This window comes from Chrysochloris asiatica, unplaced genomic scaffold (genome assembly GCF_000296735.1).
Source record: "Chrysochloris asiatica unplaced genomic scaffold, ChrAsi1.0 scaffold00055, whole genome shotgun sequence".
Taxonomy (NCBI): Eukaryota; Metazoa; Chordata; class Mammalia; order Afrosoricida; family Chrysochloridae; genus Chrysochloris; species Chrysochloris asiatica.
Window position 1 is genome coordinate 6,263,850 of NW_006408573.1, and position 10,728 is coordinate 6,274,577.

Below are 10,728 nucleotides of genomic sequence, written 5' to 3' on the forward strand. Positions count from 1 at the left end.
TGTTGTTAGGTGCCGTCAAGGCATTCCGACTCATAACATACCTGTAGTAGAAAGCCTCCTCTTCTGAGGAGTAGCTGCTGGGTTTCAAATGCTGACTTTGTGGTTAGGAGTCCAGTGTATAGCCTACCGCACCACCAGTGTTCCATTGGTATTGGAATATTGTTTTTTAAATGCAAAAATGCAGTCACAGTTGTGAAGCGATTCTCTGTCTGATGCATAGTTTGGGTATGGAAATTGGTTTAAAAACTACGAAAATTGGATACAAAACTGCTTCCCTTAACTCCAGCTGTGCAACTTGAGAGTTGAGGCCTGTATCTGACGTCGTACAGTTCACAATATTAAAACTAGGTGACTTCACTCAACAAGTATTTACTGAACAGCTCTGGTAGCGTAGTGGTTACAAATCAGGCTGTGAACCACAAGGTCAACAGTTCAAAACTACCAGCTGTTCTGCAGGAGAAAGATGAGGCTTTCTGCTCCCGTAGAGATTTACAGCCTCGGAAACCCTGGACAGGGTCGCTATGAGTTGGAACCTACTCCATGGCATATAACCAACTAACCAACCAGTAATTATCTTTAGACATATAAGTTGACCTTTGTGCACATGTGACCAGGTAACCAATCCCCTGTTGTCCCACAATTCTCTGATAATGCTGTGTTGGGAAGTGCTACCAGAGGAATTCACTGTAAGAAGCACAAAGCCAACAATGACCCCCCCACTCCTGCTGCCCATGGCACTGTAAGGCTGTGTTACAGGACAGAAACGTGAGTTTGACACCAAGAAAATCAGGTCTCAAACCCACCCTGCCAGGAACTAGCTCAGCAGCCTTGTGCAAATAAATCACTTGTCTTCCCTAAGCTCTACTCAGACTTCTGTGTAATGGGGTGACATCCTACTACTCACATGGTCATTTGGGGTCAAGTGAGGTAACAGCAACCTGTACAGGACACCAAGTGGTCAACAAGCATGCCAGGGGGCAGGGGGTGCCACACATACACGTGCGCACACACAACTCCATCCTCATTGTCGATTCTGATCCTGGCCTAGAGAGAGGGGAAAGAGTTCTTTAGGAAAGGCTTTGGAAGAAGTGGCTTTTGGGCTGTCTTCTGAAGGGTGAGCAGTGATTGGACCTGCAGTGTAACTCAGCAAGGGAGAAACTAGGGCGGGAGCCACTTAACCTGAAAATAATGCAGCTTATTTCATCAGTGTGCAAAACAAGCAGCCGTCTCCCCATGCTGAGAGTCCAGTGCTGGGCAAGGAGATCCTGTTCTGTGGGCTCTGCACATGGCCGGAGTGCACCCTAGCCAGCACTTCTGTGTCTCCGTTACATAGGTGCCTCAGACACTGGTCTCCTAGGAAGCTCGTAAAGCCCATTCTGCTATTTAAGAGGGAACCCTTGACTTCTCATCTAAAGTTTCTTCTGTCTCTTAAACTTGATTTTCTGATTGTAATTTAAGCATGTTGTTGTTGTGAAGTGCCATCAAGTCAGTTCTTACTGTAGCAACCCTGTAAAGAATTTCTGAGGAGTAGCTGGTGAGCTTGAACCGCCAACCTTGCAGTTCAAATGGTTTTGCAGTCTGGACATTAACCCACAGCACCCCACCAGGACTCCAATTTAAGCTTAGTTTTCCTTTATTCATCCTAAACCAACTCAAACTGATTCTTTTGTTTTGTTTTTCAATCTTTGCATAGGCCCGAAGCTGCTCAGCAGACGTTCCAAGGCCTGGGACCTGGTTTCTCAGGCTACACAACTTACGGGTGGCTGCAGTTCTCCTGGTTCCAGCAGATCTATGCCCGGCAGTACTACATGCAATAGTGAGTCTTTCCTGGTTGTGCCAGCTGGGGCTAGGGCTCCTGGCAATGGCGGGCAGTCCCATTCTAGTCACTTGGAAAGTGGAGACTGGAGGGAGGAACGTGTTCTCATCAGCTTCTCCCGAGCCCTGCTCTATCCAGTTCTGTGGGTGGAATTAGAGTATCAGTGACAACTGCCACTGCTTTTAGGAGGGATCTGTGTCTGACACTCAGTCTGGTGACCTTTTATTTAGAATATGCCATTTCTTTGTCAATTTTTAAGACTTTGTTTCGTGACATTTCTAAGGTGGTGCTGTAGGCTAGGCATTGGGCTGCTAACCTCAAGGTCAGTGGTTCAAACCCACCAACTTCTCCACGGAAAAACGATGAGGCCGTTTGCTCCCCTGAAGATTTACAGTCTCAACTTGACTCAATGGCTGTAGTTTTGGTTTGGTTTCTTACTGCACCATACCTTTATAGTGACTGTGATGTTTAACTCCAGAAAACGTTTATCATATGGCCTCTCTTCAGGGCTAGGAAATGCATTTATGGATATGACTATTAGTAAGGAAGTTAGTCATTAAGTTAAAGGAAAACCAAGTGTGCGCATGCCAACTTATAATTCTTAACAGTAGAAGACCCCAGCATAAGGAAGATTCTGAAAGTCACTGTCCTCACAATGCTTTGCACCCAACAGGTGTCTGTTGCTTTTGTCTTAGTTTAGCGGCCACTGCTGCATCGGGGGCTTTTGTCCCATCGCCAGGTGCACAAGAGATACCAGTGGTGTCTGCACCTGCTCCAGCTCCGATTCACAACCAGTTTCCAGCTGAAAACCAACCAGCCAATCAGAATGCTCCTGCTCAAGTGGTGGTCAATCCTGGAGCCAATCAGAATTTGCGGATGAATGCACAAGGTGGCCCGATTGTGGAAGAAGATGATGAGATAAACCGAGATTGGTTGGACTGGACCTATTCAGCAGCCACATTCTCCGTCTTCCTCAGTATCCTCTACTTCTACTCCTCCCTGAGCAGATTCCTCATGGTCATGGGGGCCACTGTGCTTATGTACCTGTAAGCAGATGATTTCTTTCCTTTACTACAATTACACTAGATGGTCTTGGGCATTATCTAAGAGATGTTTTTAAAGAGTAGGTCATTCTGGAACTTCCCAGTATGAAGAACCCAGGGACACTTAGTCATGTGTTCATGCAAGAAGAGCATCCTCTTTCCCTCTATGCACGGTTCCTTCCAGGCTCACGAACTGCAATCGTACAGCCATAGTGAGGCACAGAATGGAAAGTGGTATTTGTTTTGAATAAGAATGTGTTTGTCTTTGTCATTACAGATGTCTTCTAGGATAAAGGTCAGACACTGCCCCATTAGTTAGCAGCCTTCAAGGACCAGGGAGCCTTTCCAGACTTGGCCTTAGCTCCCTGTGGCCTTGTGGATTGGCTCTCAGTGAGGGAGAGAGCCTCCTTCCCAGAACATTTGACAATGCCAGGAAACATCACAAGTGGGTGCTACTGGCAGCTAGTGAATAGAGGCTGGAGATGCCACTAGACATACTCAATGCCCTGGACAGTCTCCACAATAATTATTCTGTGCAAAATGTCAGGCCTGCTGAAGCAAAACTCCCAGAAGGATGATGGGTCTATAGAAAGATTTAGAGGAATGTATCCAGACTTGAGTGATGTCAGTATCTTGTCAGATTTCTTCAAGAGTTGGGTACAATTGGATTTTCTAAATAAAAATTTTAGTCAGTTCATTCCGTAATATCTAGAATCATATTTAGGTGACCAGATTTTGGTGCTGCAGTATAATACACTAGACCGCAAGGTTGGGTTTGAACCGCAAGGTCAGTGGTTCAAGCTCACCAGCCGCTCCTAAGAAACCCTATACAGGGTCGCCAAGAGTTGAAACTGACTCAATGGCGCTTAACAACAACAAAAAATATGCCAAGGGGCTTCAAAAAGTTCGTGGAAAAATTCCATTATCTTTCAATTCCATTAAACTTTTAAGTAATTAATAGCTTAGTGTATGTGTGTGAGTGTGTGTTTGCCCTCAAGCTTTTCAAGTGTAAGGTTTTGTTGAGATAAACAAGTATTTATTGAGCATCTACTATGTGCCAGGTGCCTTTTATGTTGCTGGGCATACACAGAAAAAGTGTAGGAAACAGTGTGGTAGACTGCCCCTATAGATTGGCATCTAATCGGGGTGCTGTTGTGACTAGAGGCAGGTGGGCAGGGGACTTTGGTTAATTGAGAAGACCTTAAATTCTGGAGTAAATCTCACTGTGGTGCTAGCTAACCTGAGCTTTTTGTGCTTCCTTTGAAGGCATCATGTTGGCTGGTTTCCATTTAGACAGAGGCCAGCTCCAAACTTCCCGAACGATGGTCTTCCTTACGAAGCTGTAAACCAGGACCCCAACAATAACCTGCAGGTATGGATGGAGCCTCTGATGGAGCCCTGGAGAGCCTGACATGAAATTCCTGCCTCTCAAATCTCTAACCTGTAGACTTCCAGTGTCGTAGTAGCCATTTCATTAGGTTAAATACCTCGAGATTAGCAAGAAATTAGTTGAACACTGTCTATGCAATAAAATCCATCATATGTTTTTGTCATGTAACGATAGCATTTTTGGCATATGTAAATAATGTTTTCTAAAACCCACTATTTTGAGTGCTAAATAGTGTAGGATAGCATATTCTACCCTAGAAATGGCTAGTGGGTAGCTATTCTAACTCAGAATTGAGAGGAAAGGTGTGCCTCATACACAGATGTACTGAGAAATAACACGCAGATGTTGAATTTCTGTAAAGCAGGCTAGGTAATGCAGGATCCTGCAGGAAATTCATTTATGATATCTGTATACCATAATTATCTGTAAGGAGCTCTGGTAGCATAGTAGTTACAAATCAGGCTGCGAACTGTAAGGTCAGCAGTTCAAAACTACCAGTTGTTCTGTGGGAGAAAGATGAGGCTTTCTGCTCCCGTAAAGATTTACAGCCTCGGAAACCCTGTACAGGGTCGCTATAAGTCGAAACCAACTCCACAGCACACCACCACCACCACCTCCTAACACATTATTAAGGATCCCTGGTGATGCTTTGGGTTAAGCAGTGGGCTGCTAAACATAAGGGTGGTGGTTCAAACACACCGGCTGCTCCAATCGAGAAGGATGAGGCTGTCTTCTGTAAAGATTTGGTTTTGGAAACCCTATATAGGGTTGCTATGATGGCAGTGGTTTGGTTTGATTTTAATTAACATTATTTATGCTAATCACGACCCTAATTGTTTACTCATGTGTCATTAACTCACTATAGGAAGAGGGCTCTGATCCTGAAACCGAAGACCCCAACCACCTGCCTCCAGACAGGGACGTAGTAGATGAAGAGCAGACCAGTCCTTCATTTATGAGCACAGCGTGGCTTGTCTTCAAGACTTTCTTTGCCTCTCTTCTTCCAGAAGGCCCTCCCGCCATAGCAAACTGATCCACAAGTGGGCTGGATCTTTGATTCCAGTTTGATTTCCTCACCTGGACTTGGCAGTGACAAAATTGTTAAAAGAACCAACAAGGATGGCGAATGCTTTTGTGATGGAGCAAAAGCTGAACGTTAAGACGTGAAGCCATGATACAAATTGATGAACAAAAACTGCACAAGGCTTCTCATGTCTTTCTTCTGAAGAGTTTTCACATATACTGTCTGTAGTTTAATAGACGCTGTAAGTAGAAGGCAGTAGTATCGCATGTTTATGCCTGAGGAACTTTTCCAGATGTGTGTGTCTGCATGTGTGTTTGTACATAGATGTCATAGATGCAGAAATGGTTCTGCTGGTACGATTTGATTCCTGTTGGAATGTTTAAATTACACTAAGTGTATTACTTTATATAATCAAATGAAATTGCTAGACATGTTTTAGCAGGACTTTTCTAGGAAAGACTTGTGTATAATTGCTTTTTAAAATGCAGTGCTTTACTTTAAACCAAAGAGAATTTGGCAGAGGTGAAAGCCTTTGCTGGGTTTTCTGTTCAATAAAGTTTTGCTATGAATGACCCTAGTCGCTCAGCAGTTTACTCTGTGTCCATTGTCACTGGTTGCTGATTTTCAAGTGACCTGAATTTTTGTCTTTTTATAAAAAGACTTTTTTTTACCGTTGAAGAATGATATTATAAAGCCATAGAAGTTTACATTTACTAAGAATATTAAATGTGTGCTCCGTTACCTGATTTGCACAGTACTGACGTAAGTAGTAACCCATTGAAGTTGAATTCCCCACGTTTAACATCAGTGGCATCAAGTGCCTTCGACCTTGGCAATTTTGTAACAGTTTGACCTACACAAATGTCATGCTTTTGTAAGCTGAGCTTTTGTGATTTTAATCCTTTTTTAAAATATGAATTTTAAGCTCTAAGAAGAGGAAACCGCTGGTTGGTCCCACGTATGATGAGACCTGGGGACTCCTGAGCCCATGGACCAGGACATAACCACAAGGGCTAGAACTGACAGTGCAGCATCCAGCTGATATGAAGTGAGTGGAGATGTACAAGAATGCCCAAACTTACAGATAATACCCATTTGACCTAGCTTCCATGGTTTTATGGTCAGACTCTACTAGAGGAAGATTAAGAAATTTTTGATAAAGGAAACAAGTGTAAATTGCTACAATTTGATGAACTTGACCTATACTTATGGATGTAGTAGCTCATAATACCAACTGAGAGGGAAGGAGTCTTCACATCAAGGATCAATCCTATCCCCTCTGTACACAGGGTTGATAGGGATGGGCAACTTAGACATTGGCTACCTAAAATGGGAAGGGGGGGGGCTATAAAGGTATGAAGTAACTGGCTTACAAGTTTTCAAGAGCGAGGTTAGTTTCAGAGTGTGCCGGGGAAGGTACAGTCCCCACTGAATCATTTTCATCTTGTCTAGATGGGTCTGGTGAAAGGAGGTGGGGATAAGAATCTTATGATTCAATAGTGAGTAATTGTTATCAAGACGAATTGCAACTGTCACACCTGTAAAGGTAGAAGTTTTGTAACAAAAAAGGGGAGTAATTAATCTTACAGTCCAGAAACAGAGGACCCTAGGACCATCAAGGGCAAAGAGCATGAGTGGAATGGGGGACCTTATCCAGAGAAGTCAGCAACACCAGAGATAGAGGTAGAGCTGCAGACATGGAGAGATAGAGCAACTGAGGACTCTAGACTCATGGAAAGAGAAAGGCTGTGTGCTGGCAGCCAGGAGGCAGGCTTACAGAACGTGCCCTTTGGTTGTTTAAATGATTATATATCCCTGAATATTTTTATGCATATCCTCCTCAAAAAAACCCAGAGGGAATAGAAGCAAATACTGTTGAATGATGATGCACGGAGGGGATTGTAATCACTGTAATTAAATGATGAGTGTAAAACTGATGTTCTCCATGTAAACTATCACTCAATTCACAATAAAAAACTTAAAAAAAAAAAAAAAGATTATTGCAATGATAAAATGAAGTAAATAATGTAAGGTTTTTAAAAAAAAGCAAAAAAAGCAAAGCTCTAAATACCAAGATAAGTCAAAAAAAAGTATTGCTTTATTAAAAATAATCAAAATGTAAAGATTTTGTTTCTTGAGATAGTCTCTAAATCTATACTCGTCTGAAGGTGATGTTTCTGCCTAACCCTTCCAGGAGGAATTCTATTCTCTGATTTACACCACGTCAAAAGAGCAGTTTTGGCATCCTTCAAGGGACACAAATCATGTTCCTTTTCAATATTCTTTGCATTTGAGGAACAAAATGTCTGAAGGGGCAAGATCAGGGCTATAGGGTGGATGGGGGAAGGTTTTTCAATGAAATTATAGGATAGTGCTTGCTACCCTTGAAGAATGAGCAGACGCATTGCCATGATGGAAAAAATTCTTCATTGCAATTGTCCTGGCCTTTTTCTTAACCAATGCAGTGTTCCATTGTTTTAAATCGTTATAATAAGCCCTGTGAGTGTTTCGGGACTTATGCTCTGGCATTGTGGATCAGCACTGAACTATGAACTACAAGGTCAGCAATTCAAACCCACCAGCTGCTCCTCGGGAACTCTGTGCAATTAACAAAACAATAGTTGTGTGCCCCTTTGAGAATATCAAGATTAGCCTTTTGGAACCCCCCAAAAAACAGTCTCCATCACTTTCTGATCTAACCCCTCAGCCTTGAATTTGACTGATCACCAGATACCCTCAGAAGCCACTGTCTTGACTGGCCCTTTGTTTTGAAGGCACCCTAATAAGATGAAGACAAGTGTATCACTGAGAGAACTTGTCTGTAGCCACCCCACTGATGGCAGAGACATGATCAAATTCATTTTGCCTGGAAAAAAACAAGCATACATGTATGAACTGGAACCGTAGCTGCAATGTTTTTTGGCTTAACCCTTGTATTTTTCATGTGTATAATGTTAAGAGGTTGAAATGCTAAAAGTCTGGCCAGTGGTGTTTTGTATCATGGTTGTGAGCATTTGAATTAATCCTTACTGGAAGCATCATTTAAACACATAGACATTCATTAAGTAATTCATAGATGGTGCACAGGCAAGAGGTGTTTTAAGTAGGATTTCATTTTAAAAAGCAAATTAAGATAATTACATACAGAGCTAAATGACAGAAAGTTTCAAAGAGCAGCATGCTTTCAGAGTTGAGGCACTTTGAAAAGAGAGAGCAGCTGTTGACAAGTTGGGTAGGCAATGCTTGCTTGAAGGAAGCAGTGTCTTGAATGTTTACAGAGTTTTGTGGATGAGGAAGTGGGTCTGAAATGAGGGGAAATGAGGAAAGAAAGGATCTGCAAAAGTAGACGGTGCAGTGAATGATTTCATATGGCCCTCCTAGCTTTATAGTCTTAGTAACTCCCACCAAATGACTGGCTAGGGCTATGTCATTGGCTTGGCAGTTAAAATATAGTCACCCCCACCCACGGTAGGATCTAATAGAGTGTAATCATCATGAGGAGATCTGCCATGAGCAGCTAATTGACAGGGAGTTTCTTCTTGGGAAAGCTGTGGAAAAACTTGTTTTTGCTGTGTCTGGATCCTGCATCTGGGTTGACATCTGACCTCCAGTTCTTTGGCTTGAACCAGTGACCTGCTGTCTTGCCTACTGATGCTAGGAATCATTAGCAGTCTGCCATCTTACCTGCTGACCTCAGATTCATCTGCCATTGCAGCCAGAAGCCTGGGTTCATCAACCTCGGCAGCTATGTGAGTCAGGAGAAGCCTCTAGCTTGACAACCGTCCCACGGAGTGGAACTCGCCCCCCTCTACAACTGTGAGAGCCTTAGAGTGGAAAAGCTGTGTCTTTGGGCTAGAGGTTTGGTGGAGTGGGGTGCCTTCTGGACACTTGTTCAGCATAAGAGACCTTTGTGACACTGCCCAGGAAGGGCCAGGCCTAGCACCAGAGAGAAGGCGTGCCTGAGGACACAGCTAAGAAGAGGCAGTCCACTTCTGATTAAAGAATCGTGCTGAGTGTTCCTGAACTGAAATTGTACTTCATTATTTTCCCCAGTAAGCCCATATTGTGAGTATGGTTTGTGAGTTCAGCGAGTTATTGAACCCAGCAGAGAAGTAATGCCTTGGGAAGGACAGTTGGTGTTAGAATTGGTGAAAGTTTGGAGGGTGGAGGCATATCTGATGGTGATGATATTGATTCTTTCTTCTCCCCCTAAAGTTAAAGCAAAGGAGCTCTGGTAGCCTAGTGGTTACGAATCGGGCTGCGAACCTTAAGGTCAGCGGTTCGAAACTACCAGCTGCTCCGTGGGAGAAAGATGAGGCTTTCTACTCCCGTAAAGATTTACACCCTCGGAAACCCTATACAGGGTCGCTATGGGTCGGAACCGACTCGATGGCACATAACAACAACAACAAAGTTAAAGCAGGGCCGGTTCCACGCCCATGCTTTGCTTCTGGATGGCCTTGACCCCTCCTGCCAAAGTCTAGCTACTTTGTCTGCTTGGTAATGGCATCAGGTGTGTCTTGGTAACTTATGAAAGTCTGTGAAGGCTTTTTCAAGTCTTGGGTAGATAGGCCCAGCCCTTCTCAGGATGGGAACCACTCTTTGGGGAGGAGTCGAAGTGCTGGCAGCTGGCAGTGACCATCTCCCATTTCTAAACTAGTGGTGTCAGGTTGTGATGACTAAGCTCCAAATAGTTCAAGGAAGGTGCTCCTGAGGGAAGCTGACAAGGGTTCAGATTGGCTCAAGACCCACTAGGGCAAATGGGAGCCATGGGCATATCACAGAAATATCAGTGGTCCCATGTTGTTAAGTGCTGTTGAGTCGGTTCCAACTTATAGCAACCCTATATAGGGTTTCCAAGGAGTGGCTGGTGAGATTGAACCACTGACCTTGTGGTTCAAACAACTTTGTAGTCCAGTGCATTAGCCCACAGAGCCACACACTCCATTTGTTGTTGTTGTGAAGTGTCATCAAGTCAGTTCCGACCCATAGTGACCCTGTATAGGGTTTCTGAGGAGCAGCTGGTGAGCTTGAACCACCAACCTTGCAGTTCAAACAGCTTTGCAGTCTGCCACATTAACCCACAGCGTCACACCAGGACTCCTCCATAAGAGGCTACTAAATCCAGTGTAATAATGTACACGGCACCATTATTAATACTTAAGAATTATTGGTTTGGGTCCTTAGTATGAAGCAGCAGTTAAATAGCTTTAAAAATTAATAAGTAAACAACCAACAAATAAGATAACCTCCCCAAATTTATATGTATATAGCCACAGCAGCTTTGTATGTTTGTCAAGATGTGTGATCTTGAATTCTGATTCTGTGGAAGACAATGAGCTCCTTGGTCAAGTATGAACTGGAAACCTCAGAGTGAAGCAAGGTCATAGGTTTCCTCACTGCATTACTTCCAGGGTCTTTATTATGTTGATGTGTCAGGAGGGAGGTGAGAGCC

At 43.5% G+C, this 10,728-nt stretch overlaps 1 protein-coding gene across 2 annotated transcripts in view; it reads left to right on the plus strand.

Annotated features, from left to right (window-relative positions):
• HERPUD1 (homocysteine-inducible, endoplasmic reticulum stress-inducible, ubiquitin-like domain member 1) overlaps positions 1–5,282 on the plus strand; it is a 12,726-nt gene extending 7,444 nt beyond the window's left edge. For both annotated transcript variants that reach the window (XM_006863549.1, XM_006863550.1), the window contains exons 5-8: positions 1,694–1,816; positions 2,512–2,862; positions 4,126–4,231; positions 5,115–5,282. In XM_006863549.1, coding sequence (XP_006863611.1) covers positions 1,694–1,816; positions 2,512–2,862; positions 4,126–4,231; positions 5,115–5,282 — 748 coding nt within the window. The remainder of the gene's footprint in view (positions 1–1,693; positions 1,817–2,511; positions 2,863–4,125; positions 4,232–5,114) is intronic.
• The last annotated feature ends 5,446 nt before the right edge of the window (positions 5,283–10,728 follow it).